Consider the following 19,766-nt stretch of genomic DNA (forward strand, 5'->3'; position numbering starts at 1 on the left):
CCACAACGCCCGGCTATTTTTTGGTTGCAGCCGTCATTGTTGTTTGGCGGGTCCTGGCTGGGGATTCGAACCCGCCACCTTAGGTGTACGTGGCTGGCGCCTTAGCTGGTTGAGCTATAGGTGCCGAGCCCTCAGGCTGGTCTTAAGCTCATGAGCTCAGGCATTCTACCCCCTTCGGCCTCCCAGAGTGCTGGGATTACGGGCATGAGCCACCACACCTGGCCTAGAATTTTTTTTAATTGACAGTAATAATTGTATATATATTTTTGTTACATTGTGATGCTTTAATATGTGTATAAAATGTGGAATGTTTAAATCCAGGTAATTAACATAATTTATCACCTTTTTTGTAGTGAGACAGAAAATTTTACTTTTTTTTTTTTTTGAGACAGAGTTTCACTTTGTTGCCTTCAGTAGAGTGTGGTGACATCATAGCTCACAGCAACCTCAAACTCTTGAGCTCAGCTGATTCTCTTGCCTCTCCACGTAGCTGGGGCCACAGGTTCCCACCACAAAGCCTGGCTGTTTTTAGAGATGGAGTCTTGCCCTTGCTCAGGCTGGTCTCTAACCGGTGAGCTAAGGTAATCCACCCACCTGGGCCTCCCAGAGTGCTAGGATTATAGGCGCCCCGCCTGTAACTTTTAATTTTTAATTCTTTATTTATTTATTTTTGAGACAGGGTCTCACTCTGTCACCCAGGCTGGAGTGCAGTGCTGATTGTAGCTGACTACAACTTCATCTAGTGCTGGAGAGATTCTCTTGCCTCATCCTCCTGAGTAGCCTCCACGATACCTGACTTTTTTTTTTTTTTTTTTAATTCTTGTAGGGATGGAGGTCTCACTGCCCAGGTTGCCCAAGCTGGTCTCAAACTCCTGGCTTTGGGCAGTGCTCCTGCCTTAACCTCCCAAAGTGCTATGTGAGCCACTGTACCTGGCCTGAAATATAAATATACGCTATTAGACCTTGAAAAAAGCATTAACTGATAAAATACAAAATTGATTTTAAAAAAGTTAAGAAACATTTTTTAAATCAGAGAATGATTCACATGTTTATAAAAATGTAATGTCATCAGTCCTTATAGTTTTTTTTGTCTTTATGTATCTCTTCCATCTGCAAAATTGTTGCTTAATTCTCTTTAGATCTGCTTCATTCTCATTCAGAGCCAGTTAAAAAGCTTTCTTCTCTTTCATTTACTAGGACTAAATAATATTGTGAGGTGGGACTTTTTTGAAAACTAATTGAAATTTAAAGGCATAAATATTACTGACATTTTCATTGGGTGGGATTATAGAACTGATATTTTTAAATGATAGTATCTGTATTCACCACAAGGTGGTACCAGATAGCCACTTGTTAGCAGTAACGGAAGTACACCTTTAGAAACTTCTTCACTATTTCTTTAAAGTAGACAAAATTGAAAGTCCCCTAAAAAAGAATATGCTAATACATTCACAGTACTCTTTGTGCACGTGAAAGTTTATTAGGAAGAGTTTAAAAGACCAATTAATTACAAGTGCCCACCTTCAGTAAAGGTTCTTCATATGTTATACTTAGTTGTCTTTATATACTTTTTAAAAATTCCCCTTTGTTGATGAATTGACAGAACTAAGATTGTGTTCCCTCATATAATTGTTACACTTCTGGGCATTTTTGCTAGCATTGCTTCTAATATTGCTTAGACACAGTATTACTGGTGTGAAAGACTTGCCTCAAATTTTGATACTGTTGCTGCTACTTAGAGCCTAGAATGTGGATACTTAGTTTTTCTACTTTTTAAGTCATATATGGAAACCTCAGAAACAAGAGCTCTTTGAAATAAGAGCTCTCAGAAACAAGATAATCCTTTGCCAGAGGATTATCGAAGAGTATTTCATTCTCATCTAGATATATTAACTAGATAAGATACCTTTCTTAATCTAGAAAGGTTAGCAAGAAAACTAAAAAACCAAAGTTTACTAACATATATGTAGGATGTCACATTGTTAATGTTGCTTTCTCCAAAAATTTCTAAGAGAAGTTGCACACACTCATTGTAGGCTAAATTTTAAGATTGACTTACTTAAATTGAAAGTAATTTACATTAAAAGTCCATTTTACAGAATATGGTCTTTTTTATGTCAGTAACATAGCTTATTTTTAAATATTTTCAGGAAAGTACAGAGCATTAAGTAAAAAAACAGCTGATTTGCAGATATGTGGAGTGGTCTACATGCTCCTACCCTAGTGCCTATGTGAATCTGTAGACCATAGTAAGTGTACTTTTTTTATATAAATTGCACAGTGTATGATTTTAGAAATTCCTTTTTAAAATAAGGAAAAATTGTGTATGTATATATATGTGTGTGTGTATGTATATATATTTAAAGCCATTATATTTAACTTGTATTGTTATACTGTGTAATAAAGTAATTGCAGCTCAGTGATTTGAGAGGTTATAAAGGAATACACCCCCAAAAGATTTGGATTATTGATTATATTTCTACCTTTCTACCTTTTTCTTTTAATTACTTGAGTGAGGAGGTGTAGACTTCCTAGGTCATGTGAAGGACGATAATCAGTCTTATCAGGGAGTCTGAATTATCAGTGAATAGATTTAAAAGTAACTTTGCTATTTTTATCTACCATGTGCACATTCAAATAGGCCAAATCAGTGTATTTACTTTAACATTGTCTTAGTTTCCTGTGGCTGCCGAAACAAACTCAAGCTATTTAAAACAACTCAGATTTGTTATCTTACAATTCTATAGTTAGAAAATACAAAATGGGTCTCATTGGGCCAACCGAGTATTTTGGAGTATTAGCTTAGAAGTAGGACTACATAGTGCAGCAAGCACCCTTACAGAAAACAGAATTAGGTATATGCAATGTTTAATAATAATTAGAATTTCCTGAAATTTAGACTTAACTGACAGTGTTTTTAGAACGTTGCATTTTTAGAACATTACATTGTTAATAAGGTTCACATACTTTGTAGTCTTGTATAAACTAGGTAGAAGAGTTGGTTGGAACAGAGTGCTAATGAGGTAAGTTTCAGATTCTCCATGTAGTTAGTAAGCTTCATCTAAGTGTTTGATGAAGATTTGACTCTTTTTCCATAACCATATCTGTATATATAAGTAAAGTCATTCCAAGCAAATAAATAATATTCAGTGCTGCAAATGGCTGAGTTCTATCATCATTTTCTACAGTGAATGGTACTTAGCAGCAACAACAACAAAGATTTTATCTGTGTGAAGAATATATGTACCCATTAATTCTTCACAGGAAATTGCTTTTGTCATTTAAAAAAAAGTCTGTGTCATATTTAGTTAGGACCAGAATAAGTTTTCTAATTTGTATTTTACACAACCTAAAAAAAATATTTTAGGGCGGCACCTATGGCTCAAGGAGTAGGGGTGGTGGGTTCAAACCCAGCTCTGGCCAAAAACTGCAAAAAAAACATATATATATATATTTTTTATTATTATTATTATGATGATGATGATAGCCTTGTACTTATTTCTACTATACTTTCATCTAGGTTCTTCAGAATTTCTTATCTTTTCTTATAGGCAGTTTCTATATCCAGTCTCATTTGCTTGTATGTAAAAGTGTTTGTGCTTCTTAGCATTATTGCTGTCTGTATTTGGAAGACCTACTTTTTTGTGTCTTTTTTCTTTATAATCTTAGAAGTTGAAGAAATTCTTGAACAAGCAGACTACCTGTATGAAAGTGGAGAAACAGAAAAACTTTATCAGTTGCTAACCCAATACAAGGAAAGGTAGGCAATGTATAATTAGCCTAAGTTTGTGGGTTCCTAAAAATTTTCTGTTATTGGCTCGGCTACTGTGACTCAAGCGGCTAAGGCGCCAGCCACATACACCTGAGCTGGCAGGTTTGAATCCAGTCCAGGCCCGACAGACAATGACGGCTGCAACCAAAAAATAACTGGGCATCGTGGCAGGTGCCTGTAATCCCAGCTTCTAGGGAGGCGGATGCAGGAGAATCACTTGATCCCAGGAGTTGGAGGTTGCTGTGAGGTACGATGTCACAGCACTATACCCAGGGGGATAGCTTGAGGCTCTGTCTCAAAATATATATATATGTTATTTAACATTAAAAATGGATGGTCCTTGGTGTTTGAAATTTTTTGATTGATTTTTGTAGTGTTTACTTCAAAATTATTTCTTGGAATTAATATATTGTTTCTTAAATGATTCAAAAGTGCTACATGTATCTCATCGATTTAGAAAAGGTGGTTCTACTTATTCTAGTGGAATATTGAAAGATTTTTGCCATATCATTTTCAATCATACAAGGTAGTCATTGAATATTTGTTCATATCATCATCTATCTATATTGTATATTTATCATTTCTATTTTTAAAAAGTAATTCCTTATTGGTATATATTTACTGGGATTTAGTGTGATTTTATGCCACCATTGAATGGTAACTGTGTGTCACTTTAGAAGCACAGTGTTAAAGAAAAACCAAAAATATCTTCTTTTTCTATTTTTACTACTAGATTATATGTTCACCATGTCAACAAATATCAGTGTTGGAAGAGGGGATGAGAAGAGAGGAGTTAGGAAAAATGGTGGTATAGAGAAGAGATTCAACCCTAGAAAGTCAAATAAGGGTAAATGCCATTTCCAGATCACTACTACCTTATCTCCTAAACAAAAAATACTGAATCTTTTTAACCACCTTTCTTAGATACCCAAACCAGTTTTCTTCTGAAGATCTTATCAATTTTACTTCCTGAATATCCATAGAATCAGTCTTTCCTTCTTCATTCTTCTCTCAATAATTTGAGGTGACTGGTTTGGCATTTTCTAGTCATTTTAGTGAAAAGTAAGCTATAAGGTGATTAATTATTCCATAGTCATTGAATAATAATACCTTTTTTAATTTAAAACAAAAGTAGGCTCAAAGGCAAAAATTTAATAAAAAAAATAATTTTAGGTTTTAAAAAATACTGTTAATTATGGCTAATAACTTATTAACCGTCTCTTTTCTAATTATATTGAAATGTCAGTTCTTCGAGTAGTCCAATGCCCTTACTTGAAATGGCATTTAAGCATAGGATTTATTTTATTTTAAGATTACATTAGTAATCCAATTCATTCATTGGATAAATATTTATCATATACCTATTGTATGCTAAGTGCTGTATTTGGGGCTAAGGATTGAGCATTCTTGTTTCAGAACATGACCTTGTTTGTGAAGTAGTTTATGGTACTGTATGAACCATCGAGTGAGCTCTCTGAAGCACAGTGCTGCTGAGATTAAACCTTAAATTATATGTTGAGTTTTATAGGGCAAGTGTTCAGAGAATTTAAATACAAAGATATTTTCTAAGGAAGTCAGTATTTTAGATACTGTAGGCAAATTAATATTTATGAATGATATTAAATATTTTAAGGGAAATTTTAGCAGCTAAAGATTTTATCTGAAAATAATCAGTTCAGTATCATCAATAATGGCTTTTAATGTCATGTTGCTTGCTTGTTAACTAAGCGAAAGACGATCATAATGTATTCATTAGTGATAGAACCTTTAATAGTTTTTAAATGTGAGCTACAACTGGTTGTTTTATATTTTATTTCAAATTAGTGAAGATGCAGAGCTACTGTGGCGTTTGGCACGGGCATCACGTGATATGGCTCAGCTTTGCAAAGCCTCAGAGGAAGAGAAAAAGCTGTTGGTGTATGAAGCCCTAGAGTATGCAAAAAGAGCACTAGAAAAAAATGAATCAAATTTTGCAGTTCATAAGGTGAGTTGCTTAAAATTACTAAGCTGTTCCTATTGGCATGTATTGAGAGATACTGTCAATAGAAATTTAAATGAGTATGTGTTTTAAATTCTACTTTAGGGAACATATCCAGATACAAAAGACTTTAATGAAGAGTAGATTTAAACAACAGTGATATTAAGATCTTCTTGGTTATAATTATTAGAATCCTATAGAAATTAGCTCAAACAAAAAAGCAGGGGAGGCATTTAAAAAATGTTGTATTTCATAGAACACAAAGGCAGGTGCATTTGGGCTTCAGGGAAAAAAATTGGTTTGATTGCTTGAAGTCTTCTTTAATTGTCTCTCCTTTCTGCTGTTATCTGAAAATCTTTTTCACTGCATGCTGTTTTTTTCCCTCCTTATCCTAAGTCTTTCTACAGCACTTGTGCTTAGAAAGTATTTTGAATTCAGTTCTTAGGGAAAAAACTTAAATTGTCTCAATTTGTTTTGGTTGTTCAACCATGGCTATAGGGATAAGGTCACAAGTGATAAATTTGACTGTGCTATTATTATTTTCTGAGACATTCTTGCTCTGTCACCCTGGGTAGAGTGTGGCAGTATTAGTTATAGCTTGCTATGACCTCAAACTCCTGGGCTAACATGATCTTCCTGCCTCAGCCTCTCAAGTGGCTGGGACTACAGGCCTGTACAACAGTGCCTGGATAGTTTTTACTGTTTTTGTTATAGATAGAGTTTTGCTCTTGCTCTGGCTGGTCTTGAACACCTGACCTCAAGTGATCCTTCCTATTATTTGTTTTTTTGTTTGTTTGTTTTTTGAGATAGAGTTTCACTCTGTCATTCAAACTAGAGTGCAGTCAAGCCATCATGGCTCCTAGAAAAGACGACAAGGAGATAAAACAACATTTGATTACAAATTCTTCTCAGTTTATACTTAGGGATAGGCACAGTGGCCAGACTTGTCCCAGCACTTTGGGAGGTGGAAGTGGGAGAGGATGAGGGGGACCATTTGAGCCTGGAAGTTTGAGATTACAATGAGCTGTGATCATGTCACTGCCCTTCAGCCTAAACAAATAGGAGCAAACGAAAAGAATTTTTTAATAATATTATTAAATCTTTTTTTATATTTAAATATAAAAATTAAAATAAATATAAAACTAAGTAATATATAAAAATTTTAAATTATAAAAGATAAGTAGTCTTAGACCATAAACATAATTCATTATCTCCACATTGTGTTGTGACTTTCTTAGATAATTTGCCACTTTCTGCCTTGTATGACAGGTTTCTGTAAACATGTCCTATTCCTGAGTTCCTAGAGAGCCATGTCCCCTTTTATTTGTATGTTTCACTATATTTAATACAGTTTTTATGCTCTATAACTTTGTTGAATGAGAATGGCTATTGAGGAATAAATAACACAGTTTGACTTTGTATTGGAATATTAAGTGGATTTTTTTTCCCTAATTTTAGTGGTATGCCATCTGCATTAGCGATGTTGGAGATTATGAAGGCATCAAGGTTAAAATTGGAAATGCATACATTATCAAGGAACATTTTGAGGTAATGATGAATTACTAAAGTTCATGAATTTTAAAAGTCATTATTTTTCTGAGTAGATTTTTGTTTTAGTTACCTGTTGCTTATATCAAGCCAGTATAATTTCATTGCCTAAAGTAATGATATATTGTTATTTCTTACAGTTCTTTGGGTTGACTTGATGTAGTGGTACTTTTGCTTTGCTTGGTATAGCTACATTCATCTGGGCCCTCAGCTGGGCCTGGAATGTCCAAGATTACATTTAATGGTCTAGTCCAAGCCACTGAGCATGGTAGTTAGCTTCCGGGAATGAACATTCCAAGGAAAAAGTTCCCTTTTATAAACTCTTATCAAATCTCTGCTTGTATAAAACTTGGTAATATTCTCTTGACCTAAACTTGCATGGCCAGGCTTAGTTCCCTTGGCCAAAAGGTACTGAATACTGGAGAGCATGGTATGACGTAACAGTCTAACACTACTGCCATAGGACTTCAATAGTAATAATTATTTTTAAGTTTATGATCTCTCAGTATGTGTTATATATGTGTTGTAATATTTTCACCTAAAGTTAATTCACTTATTTATAGTAAGCTCTCCTTAAATGCTAAGAATTTTATAACATACTTTCCTCAAAAAAAACAAACTACCACAAAAAACCAGCATATTTATTTCTCTTTTGATATTGTGGACCATCTTGAAAACACAGAGGAAGAAAAAATGATGGTAATATACAAAGCTATAAAGCTGGATATGCTGTACAAATAGCTTTTCCTGATTTTATCGTTGCAGTCTCAATTCCTAGTTTACATGAATAATGACTAGTGAAAAAGAACATTGGCCTGGGACTCAGGAGACCGAGTCTTTCTTGTTCAGGCATTGATTATAATATATGTAATGTAATAATTTGTATTTTACAATTTGATAATTTACATGTTTCATAGTTTAAGATGGTTGAAATCAGATTATTTTATGTAATCAGTGGTACTTCACAGTATAATTCTGAGTGTTTTTTTCTTAGTGACACATAAAATAATGGTGTTATGATATTTTTGTGTTTTAGATTCTGTGAAAAATAATTTGCTCAGTGGCATTAGATAAATTGCCTAGTTACCATGTATCTCAGGATATAGAAGTGCATACTTTCCCGTGTGAATAACGAAAAATTAGGCTGAGTGTGGTGGCTCACCTGTAATCTCAGTACTTTGGGAGGCCTAGGTGGGAAGATCACTTGAGGTGAGGAGTTGGAGAGCAGCCTGTTCAACATAGTGATACCCTGTGTCTACAAACAGTAGAAGAGTTAGCTGAGTATCATGGAGCACACCTATTGTCCCAGTTACTTGGGGAGGAGGCTGAAGTGGGAGGATTGCTTGAGACAAGCAAGGAGTTTTAGGTTGCCATGATCTGCGACAACAACACTGCCTATCTCAAATAATAATAATAATAATAATAATAAATTACAAAAAATATATTAATGTATCTTCATTGATTATAAAGAAGGCTATACGTTATTTTTAAGTTTTGTATAAACTTTCAAATGTATATGTGTAAATTTAAAATGACAATATACAATGTATAATAAAAAAATCATTTATGCTACTTCCATTTTAAATTCCATCATACATCGAAAGTAGTAAGAAATTATTGTCTTTGGATTGTTTTTGAAAGGCAAACTAATGGCAGGAAGGGTTTACTTGAAAGTAGCTTATCTCCATAATTTTACAAAATTAAACCCTAATGTCCCAAAGCATCCATTGTTCTGATGAGTTAGCTACTCTCCCAGTCATCTAGAATGGTATTATAGTAGTTATTCTTAGGAGAAGGGAAAAAATATTAACTCAGAATTTTTTGTAGGGCTTAATTTTCTAGCAGCACTCCAATCGGGAAAGGTTACTAAGTTACATATTTTTAAAATATATTTTGCTATTAATCATATCACTATATTGAAGAAGTAAAATTTAGATCAGTTCTGATTGTTATCCACATTATCAAAGCAACATTTCTGCCAAGTCATATTTGATGATCCCTATTCTAGCTACTGTCTTTAGAGTTAACTAGTATTAACATTAAGCAGTGTTAACATGCTAGTAATAAATTAGGTGGCATTATTTTGTGAAAAGAGTGATGGTGGTGATAGAAATATCACTATACTTAGCACCTCTGGTTACTTGCTCATTTAGTTTTCACCACAACCTGATGAGGAAAGTGTATTACTTTTTATAAGAGAAAACTTAGAATATAGAACTTGTCAAAGTCAGCAAGTTGAGTTATTGAGCTGTGATTTGAACCCTAGCAGTCTGGCTTCAGAGCACTGGTTATTAATCATTATAAATAACAGTATAATCTCCATGGTTGAACACCTCCCTACATTGGCCACCTCCTTAAGTTGACCTCATTTTTATAGACTGGACATGCAGTACATGGACTCAGACATATCAGTGCAGCAGGCCTAGTTCCTTATGTTGGCCACCTCCATATGTTGACCAATTTGTTACAATCCCTTGGGTGGTCACTAGGAAGTTCTACTGTATTTGAAAATGTATATCTCACACCTCACCAAAATAAAAGTGAAAATGTATGTGGGTTTATAAAAAAGCATAAACTGGGAAGTCTTGATTTTTTTTTTAAGTATTATTTTTAACGAACATTAATTTGTGAGATTTTGTTAATGGTTTTCAACAAAATAATGGATAAAAGGAGGAGTAATTTCTTTAAAGTTACTTTAAAAAAAGCATAAGCATATAGCTTATGCTTTATACTAATTCACATGGTAAACAAAAATCGGGGAGATTTTTTTATGTCATATTTTATTTTATGTTATACATAATTATTCTACTGATATAATCTATGAATAAATAGCATTTTTTTTCCTTTGATAAGTATATACAGGTGGGAAAATTGACAAACTCTGCATACAGGCAGCTTTGTATAATTACTTACTATAAGTTCTTTTAGGAAATAATGCTTTTTTATTCAGTATTCATCTAGGATTTGCCTGAAAAGGACTTTCTTATTTATTTTCCTTTAGCATAGAAAAAACATTAAAAGCTATAGATCATTACTGTTTTTGAAGTTAAATTCTTTTTTTGGAGACAGAGCCTCACTTTGTCATCCTGGGTAGAGTGCCATAGCGTCATAGCTAATAGTAACCTCAAACTCTGGGGCTTGAGCAATCTTCTTGCCTCAGCCTCCTGAGTAGCTGGGACTATAGGCATGTGCCTCTATGCCTGGCTGAGTTTTTGTATTTTTAGTAGAGACAGCATCTCACTTTTGCTCAGGCTAGTCTCAAACTCATGAGCCCAAGCAGTCTACATGCCTTGGCCTTCCAGAGTGCTAGGATTACAGGCATGAGCCACCACTCCCAGCCTACGTTCATTTTTATATTTAATATTTGTTCCCATCTTGATCGACCCTGCTGTCAGTTTGCGAACCTTATAAAATGTAACCTCAGTACAAGTCATTAATAGTGTATTAATCAGGAATCAGGAGGAAGGTTGTTATTGATTATAATAGATGAATTGGGCCGGGCATAGTCGCTCGTGGCTATAATGCTAGCACTATGAGGGGCTGAGGCGGGTGGATTGCTTGAGTTCACAAGTTCGAGACCAGCCTGAGCAAAAGTGAGCCCCCCCATCTACTAAAAATAGAAAAACTGAGTTAAGAGGATCTCTTGTGCCCAGGAGTTGGAGGTTGCTCTGAGCTATGATGCCACAGCACTCTACCCAGCTCAACAGCTTGAGAGTTTATCTCTAAAAAATAAAAAAAGAATTAAAACAGGTATAGGGTAGTAATTTTTTTTTTTAATACATGGCTTCTTTGGCATAGTAAAGAATTCATTGGTGTTTGGAAAACAAATATGATTAATTTTCTCATTTCTCATTAGAAAGCAATTGAACTGAACCCTAAAGATGCCACTTCGATTCACCTAATGGGTATTTGGTAAGAAAATTTCTCTGTTTTTTTTTTTCCTTTGAGACAGAGTCTTACTATGTTGTCTTTGGCAGAGTGCCATGACATTAGAGCTCATAGCAACCTCAAACTCTTGGGCTTAAGCAATTCTCTTGCCTCAGCCTCCCAAGTAGCTGGGACTGCAAGCACCCACCACAATGCCTGGCTATTTTTTTTTTGTTTTAGTTGTCACTGTTGTTTAGCAGGCCTGGGCTGGGTTCGAACCCGCTAGCCCCGGGGTAAGTGGCCAGCACCCTAACCAGTGAACTATGGGTACCACACCAGAAAATTTCTTTAAATATATATTTCAGTGGTACTTTGTATGCTCTTATTTTATAGTATGTATAAATACCTTATTTTGTACACATAGAAAGCAAGACAAAGTATTTAAAAATATTAGTTGACTGAGTTTAGCATGTTCAGTCCATTAAATGGCACTTGTGCATATATTATTATAACACACTTAATTTGATTACAATCATGTTAAATAAACATTGTTATTCAGGTCACTTGGGAACATGTACAAACAAAAAATGCCTCATCACTTTTTGATAGACCTTTGAATTCCATTTGTTTGAAAAGACTATCTTCACTTACCATGTTAAGTGAAATTGGATTCATCTAGGCTAGAGGGTATCCCAAAGTTGCCATAAATAGGAAAAACTAACAGACTCATATTATGCCATTTCATATTTTTTACATTTATATATCAACATGTAGAGAAATAGTTTGTAAAATTTTAGAATGAATATTTTATAAAGGTACATTAAGCTGCATTTTCCCATTTTTGTATACACACACACATACTATACATATATGTATGTATGTATATAGTGACCTTTAGGACACCTTAGTAATATAGCAGTATACCCCAAGAGGGTCTTCGTATCTTCACAATATGTCAAATGCAGTCTTTATTCAGCTCAGGAAAAATATAATCTGGTTTTCAGCATCTTGTTATTTTTATGTGATCTTATGTCCAATGTGATTATTATTTTGCTGTTATAAGGGTACACTAATGTGTTAAGTCTTAAGAATCTTTTTTGAGATGGGTTCACCACTGTTTCCACTGGGTATAGTCTGTAAGAGTCAGTAGTAATAGTCCTGCACCAAACTCTTTTAAAAGAGAAGTAAATAGGCCGGGTGTGGTAATCCCAGCACTTTGGGAGGCTGAGGCAGGAGCATCTCTTGAGTCTAGGAGTTCAAGACTGCCGTGAACTGTGATCACACCATTGTAGCCTGGGTAATATAGCAAGACCTTGTCTCTCTATTAAAAGAATAAATAAATAAAGAGGGAGAGAGAAGTAAATTAAACTAACAGACACTTAGAGAGGATTCAGATGCTAATAAGCAAACATGAATGAGAAACAATCTGTGTCTCTGGGAGTTTAGACTCTAAGTCAAAGATCTAAAACTTCTTTTTTTTTTTTTTGAGACAGAGCCTCAAGCTGTCCCCCTGGGCAGAGTGCCGTGGCATTACAGCTCACAGCAACCTCCAACTCCTGGGCTCAAGCGAGTCTCCTGCCTCAGCCTCCCAAGTAGCTGGGACGACAGGCGCCCGCCACAACGCCCGGCTATTTTTTGGTTGCAGCCATCATTGTTGTTTGGCGGGTCCGGGCTGGGGATTCGAACCCACCACCTTAGGTGTACGTGGCTGGCGCCTTAGCCGGTTGAGCTATAGGCGCCGAGCCAGATCTAAAACTTCTTTCCAGATTTCAGAAAATTGTGAAGATCTTTGGATGTTAGGAATTTGCCTCACCCCTTTAAAAATAGACTTAAATTGTTGGTTGCTATTGTTTATGCATTTTTGTCACCTTTTCGTGGGTAGATTGTTTAGCTTCTGAACTTCTCTTATACTAAAAACAGTAGGGATAATGATCTTTTCTCATTTAGTTGTTGTGAGGAGATAAGAGAGAAAACAATTAGCCCAGCAACTCGCACAAAGTGTGCACTCAGTGGTAGACGATCAAGTACCATTGCTGATACCATTGCTTCCTATTTATATTTAATCACAGTACACTCCAACTAATGAATCAGTGTGCCTGTATTTTGCCATGTATAATGCACTTCTGTGTATAAAGTGCACCCATGTTTTGAGCTCAAACTTTCAGGAAGAAATCTTTTATTGTACTTTTTAAATTTTAATTTTTATTTGTTTATATTTAGATACTTGTTTTTTGTGTTATAAAGGAATTTAGTAAAAAACATTAACTGGTTTGCTAGCTCCCACATAAAGTGTACAAAGAGAAAGAAATATGTTGTTCTTTGTTGGCTGAAAATACTTCAGTTCCAAGTTGTAGTAAGTTGGAAAGTGATTACTGTATTCCAGGGTGGTATTTTGTGTATGGATATCATTATTGCTTTCTAGAGTTACACTTTTAATGCATGAGCATAAATAAAAGAATTAAAAACATTTATAAAGATATGGAATTAGTACTACCAATGTTTAACATGTACCCATGTTTTTCCCTAAAAAGTTTTGGCCAAAAGTGAGAATTACACATGGCAAAATACAGTAAGTCAATTTTTACATAACCTAGTGAATATTCCTGTTAAGTACAAATTTTAAAACATAGAAGATTCCTTTTATAATATTTATTAAGACACTACATTCTTTTTAAGAGCAAAAAAGAGGGTACAATTTGAAAGTATGTTATTTTATTTCTCTATAGGTGCTATACGTTTGCTGAAATGCCTTGGTATCAAAGAAGAATCGCCAAAATACTATTTGCAACTCCTCCTAGTTCCACCTATGAAGAGGTACTGTGATGTCCTTTGTTAAATTAGTACTGATTTCCTAACCATAGCGCCACTCTATTGTGTCCATACATAAGGAACTCTGATTCACTGAGAGAGTTGAGCAGGTTTCTAAGATCCAATTCAACTGTCTTATCACTAAGCCTTAAGACTTAATATCTATGACTGAGTGGTTTTCCTCCCCTATAGGTGAGTGGCTAATAATTTTGGAGTATTGTCATTTGCTAAGATAGGTCATAGCTAAAATTTACCTTCATTTGCTATTTGAAATCCATACTATATAATTAAAGTCATAAAATAGAACAAGAAATGAGTACTCCAGCATGCTTCTGGTACTTCTACATTTAGGCAGATAAAGCATGTGTTTGAATTGATAAAGGAATAGTAGTTATAACTTTTTAAAAAATTAGTTTAAAAGGTTTATGTTCTCTCATTTTCAAGCCTTCTGCTTTTTCTGTCAGAAATAAAATTTATAAGGAATTTCTGGGTAAACATTTTTGGTTTACTTATTACAAAATTTTCAGAGTAAGGGAAAAAGCAATTTAAAGAGCTCTCCCAGGCCAGACACGGCTCTCACCTGTAATCCTAGCACTTTGGGAGCCTAAGGCCGGTGAATCACTTGAGCTCACGAGCTCAAGACCAGCCTGAGCCAGAGCTAGACCTCATCTCTAAAAGGATAGCGGGGCATTGTGGTGGGCATCAGTAGTCCCAGCTACTTAGGAGGCTGAGACAAGAGAATCACTTGAGCCTAAGAGTTTCAGGTTGCTGTGAGCTGGGATGCCCCAGCACTTTATGGGGGGCAACAGAGTGAGACTCTGTCCCTCAGAAAAAAAAAATTCCCTTAATACTAGTGTCATAACAAGGACTTATTTTTCTTTTTCTGGGAGGTTAACATGTAGAGATTGATGTAAAGGATATTTAGTTGTATAATTAGATCAGAGTTGGGAAATATTGTTATTAAAAAGACGAATTCTTAGGAAAAAAGATAATAGCTTTACAAGTTGGTTATGTTTCTAATAATTAAATGTCATTAGATAATGTATCACAAAAACAAGTTAAGTGGGATAAAAAGTTTCAGACACATATTAGCATTGTATGTGGTAATTGCTTATTCAATAATAACTTCTATAAAAATTTATTGGTACAACCTCTGTATTACTCAATAAATTCAACTTTTAATTGTATCTAGGTTTTTTTTTCCTTAAGAAACAGCAGCATCTTATTCTGTCTCCTGGTCTGGAGTATAGTGGTGTGATCAAAGCTCACTGGAACCTTGAGTTCCTAGGCTCAAGCAGGTCTTCTGTCTCTTGGCAGCTAGGACTACAGGTGTGTGCCACTATGCCTGGCTAATTTTGAATTTTTTTTTTTAAGAGATGGGGTCTTGCTGGTCTTGAACGTCTGGCCTCAAGCAGTCCTCTTGCCTTGGCTTCCTAAAGTGCTGGGGTTTTAGTTGTGAGCTACTGCACCCAGCCTCTGTCAAGTTTTTATCAGTAGTCACTAGTGAAATAGCTGAGTTACACATGGTAAATGTTCTTTCCTTTCGGCCTGCCATACTAGTTGAGTAGAAGTTCTCAACAGCAAGCAAAAGCAAGTTACTACTGGAAGTAGTCCATGTATTATAACCTTTTTTTTTTGAGACAGAGTCTCATTCTGTAGAGTGCCATGGTGTCATCATACCTCACAGCAACCTTGAACTCTTGGGCTCAAGAGTTCCTCTTTCTTCAGCCTCCCCAGTAGCTGGTACTATAGGTACAAACCACCGTGCCGAGCTAGTTTTTTCTGTTTAGTAGAGATGGGGGTTTTACTCTAGCTTAGGCTGGTCTCCAACTCCTGAGCTCAAGCCGTCCACACATCTCAGTCTCAGAGTGCTAGGATCACAGGCATGAGCCACTGCAGTGGGCCAATATACTATTGTAGTCTTAACCTGTGATGATTCAATAGTGTTATGTTCAATTTGGCCATGTTAGCATTCATTTTTAAAGAACTATTACTTTGAGATGATTTATTTCCTGACTTACATTAAAATAAGAATATATCTTTAAGGAAATGCATTTTTTATATTAAGTGTGTTTTGCTCTTTTTCATTATATTTGGGTTTTTTGTGTTTTTAACAGGCCTTACGCTACTTTCACAGGGCAGAACAAGGTAAGGAATTTTTTATTTTATGTGTTAATATAGTTAAGATTTTACAAATGTTGAATATATACTGTAATAGGAACTTCTAAAACAAAGATACTTATTTTGTTTTACCTCCTTGTGCAGTAGGTATTCTGAAGTAATTTTTAAAGTCTTTATTTAGTAACGATCACCTGAATAAGAAATAAGCTGCTACTTAATGTCGATTTGCAGTTCTAGAAATGGTTCTTCATTTGATGAATTCAGCCTGCCTCTTTAAGAGGAGTTTCTGATGGGCTGTCTTATTCAAGATTACACAGCTAATGAGAGGTATTTAAATGGGAACTTTGGTTTTAAAGGAGGCTCATTTTTTGTTCTGTTGCAGATAGTCCTCCAGTGACCTGACCTTAGAGGTCATTCCCTGTAGGTAGCTTCAGTTTATGGTTCATATGTAGTTCAAAAGCTCCTCCTATACTCTTAGTATCTTTTACTTCTCCCATTATGGTCCATTTCACTTCATACTATGAAAATTTATTTATATAACTTACACTATAAATTTAGGAAAGATAGGAGGGACATTGTCATTTTGGCTCATACTTGGATCCTCATTGTCTAGCACAGTGCTTGGTAAACTTGCTGAATGATTAAGTAACAACAGATGAATGAATAAATGAATGAATCTACTTAAACCCAAGGACTTAAGTATACCAATATGGTATCACATAAATATGTTCAAATAAAAGTAGTAATCATTAATTGTATTCAGGAAAAAGTATGCTTTGAATATAGAGGGTCTCAGAATGTTCAGATTAAAGACGTTATTGAAAGTTCTATATGTTCTTTTTTTTTTTTTTTTTTCAGTTTTTGGCCGGGGCTGGGTTTGAACCCACCGCATCCAGTATATGGGGCTGGCGCCCTACTCCTTTAAGCCACAGGTGCCGCCCAGTTCTTTTTTTTTTTTTAAGATACAGTCTCACTCTTGCCCTGGGCAGAGTGCCATGGCATCAATAGCTCACAGCAACCTTAAACTCTGGGGCCTAAGTGACCCTCTTGCCTCAGCCTCCCAAGTAGCTGGGACTATACACATCTGCCACAGTGCCCAGCTAATTTTTTTGTTTTTAGTAAAGATAAAGTCTTGCTCTTGCTCGGGCTGGTCTTGTACTCCTAAGCTCAAATGATCCACTTACCTTGGCCTCCCAGAGTGCTAAGATTACAAGCATGAGCTATTACACCTGGCCAAAAGTTCCATACTTCATTCACAGACTTTTTGTTCATACTTTTCCCTCAGCCAAGAATGTTCTTCACTTTTTTTCTGTTAAAATGGTATTTAGCTTCCAAATCAGCTCAGGTATACTCTCTTAGTTGCTTTTTTCTTTTCTTTTTTAAAGCACTTTAAAGTCTGTATATCTGATAAAGCATTCCTTTCATTCTTACATTACATTTAGTTGTGTTCATGTTTCTTTCTCCTTTTCATTATAAATTTCAAACGAGCAGAGATTTTGTCTCATCCTCTATCTACTATATATTTAAATGTAGCTCACATTCAGTAACTGTTGATGGTGTGTGTTTGTGTAGATCATCATGACTTACTCAGCAAATGTACACTGAATGTATGTTATGTTCTAGACACTGTTTTAGGCACTTGAGGTACTGAAGGGGAAAAAAGAGATTAAAAAGAAGATCACCTTACATAGCTTATGTTTTCATTGGAGCATCAGCTTCTTATCTGTGAAATGGTGAAACCTATTTTACAAATTGTTAGCCAGGTGTGGTGACTCACACCTGTAATCCTAGCACTCTGGGAGGCCAAGGCAGGTGGATTGCCTAAGCTCACGAGTTCCAGGCCAGCCGGAGCCAGAGTGAGACCCTGTCTCTAAAAACAGCTGGGTGTTGTGGCGGGCACCAGTAGTCTCAGCTACTTGGGAAGCTGAGATAAGAGAATCACTTGAGTCCAAGAGTTTGAGGTTGTTGTGAGCTTGTGATGCCATGGCACTCTACCAAGAGTGACAAACTGAGACTCTCCAAAAAAAAATTTTTTTTTACAAATTATTGGGAAAGCAAGAAATTATAATTCAGTACTTAGCACATTGTATACATTCAATAAATAATATTAATTTACAAATATATGAATAGTTGAACAAACAAGAATTCTAATTATCCTATTCACTTACTGACCACACAAATGTATTACTGGAATTAAGACCAGAAAAACAAAACCTTTAAAAATAAAAGCAGCACTGTTTCATCTGAGATGACTTTTTTTTTCTTTTTTATGTACAGTGGATCCAAACTTCTACAGCAAAAACTTGCTTCTTTTAGGAAAGACATATTTGAAACTACACAACAAAAAGCTTGCTGCTTTCTGGCTAATGAAAGCCAAGGACTATCCAGCACACACAGAAGAGGATAAACAGGTAAAACATCTCCCATAAAGTAAGGCAGATAGTTTTACGGGGGGAGGGGGGGCACTATTGAATAAAGGTGAATTAAGAACTTCTTTAAAAATGTAATTGTCTAAATGTATAATATTGGTGAAAATAAGTGGATTCATTTCAGATGTGAATTCATTAACATTCACATTAATTTCTATATAGGAAATGTTTACTATCACTACAGATGTTATCTGTTGCTTACTGTAATACATAATTATTTCTAAATGTTTGACATAGAAGGCACATCAAATAAAATGTCTAAAACATAAAAGTCAAGGGATTTATAGTAAAGTGGCAGAGTCCTCCAGGAGTCTCATCTGGTCACTGTCAGAAAATTTTATTCTTAGAATGTCCTATTCTGGTTTTTGGACACACTCTTAGAAACCATTCTCTACTTTATAAACTTAAGATTCACAAGTTAGTTCTTTAAGCAGTACTGTTTCTAACATATATTTTCCCATTGTAGGTACACACAGAAGCTGCTCAGTTGCTTACAGGTTTCAGTGATAAGAATTGAGAAGTTTTCAGAGAAGAGAATAATGAAACATCTGATGAAGATTATCTTTTCATTGAATTATAAATACATTAGCCATACCTGTTCTTTGGCTGTTTTTTCAGCTTTTAATGTTGTGACTATTTAACAGATCTAAGTATACAAAATTCTAGGTTTCCTTACAAATAATAAGGTAAGAGAAATAATTGTCATATTGCCGTAAGAGTGGTAGAGATAAATGTCCATGGCTCAGGCAGAGAGATTAGTTTGCATCTGGGACATTAACAATACAAAATGGTATGAAATTTCTAAGGATTGATCGTATCGGGATGAGAGGAGACCAAGATAAGAGGAGACCTCCTGTCTGCAGAAGAGGCATACAGGGAAGTGGATTTTCAGGGTGGATTGATTCAAAGTTAGGATCTTGTAGAAAAGCTTCAGGGGAAGATAGGATGTTGATCTGCATAAGGATGTAAGTCAGGAAAAGATTGAAAATGAAGTGGCTTCCTTTTTAAAATATGGTGTAGTCTCACAGTGGTTTGAATTTATCACTAAACCAAATTTTAATCCCTACTGGGATGAAAGGACACAGGACTTAAGCATGAAAGGGAAATTAAAATGTCTTAAATAGCAGGGCAATGCTACTTAACTTGAAGCTGAAGTGCCACCACTGCAAATCTTAAGTTTTGTAAACTAAGTATTTTGAATGCCACTAGATGAATCTGAGACCATATGTATATGTTGATGGAT

The 19,766-nt window shown here is 35.2% G+C and overlaps 1 protein-coding gene across 1 annotated transcript in view; it reads left to right on the forward strand.

Annotated features, from left to right (window-relative positions):
• RMDN1 (regulator of microtubule dynamics 1) overlaps positions 1-19,255 on the forward strand; it is a 33,359-nt gene extending 14,104 nt beyond the window's left edge. Inside the window, exons 3-10 of the mRNA XM_012810498.2 lie at positions 3,670-3,760; positions 5,597-5,756; positions 7,209-7,298; positions 11,155-11,210; positions 13,892-13,979; positions 16,091-16,121; positions 18,372-18,505; positions 18,990-19,255. Of these exons, the coding sequence (XP_012665952.1) occupies positions 3,670-3,760; positions 5,597-5,756; positions 7,209-7,298; positions 11,155-11,210; positions 13,892-13,979; positions 16,091-16,121; positions 18,372-18,505; positions 18,990-19,040 (701 nt within the window). The 3' untranslated portion in view covers positions 19,041-19,255. The remainder of the gene's footprint in view (positions 1-3,669; positions 3,761-5,596; positions 5,757-7,208; positions 7,299-11,154; positions 11,211-13,891; positions 13,980-16,090; positions 16,122-18,371; positions 18,506-18,989) is intronic.
• The last annotated feature ends 511 nt before the right edge of the window (positions 19,256-19,766 follow it).

Source organism: Otolemur garnettii, unplaced genomic scaffold (genome assembly GCF_000181295.1).
Source record: "Otolemur garnettii isolate 467f Iridium unplaced genomic scaffold, OtoGar3 scaffold00004, whole genome shotgun sequence".
NCBI lineage: Eukaryota > Metazoa > Chordata > Mammalia > Primates > Galagidae > Otolemur > Otolemur garnettii.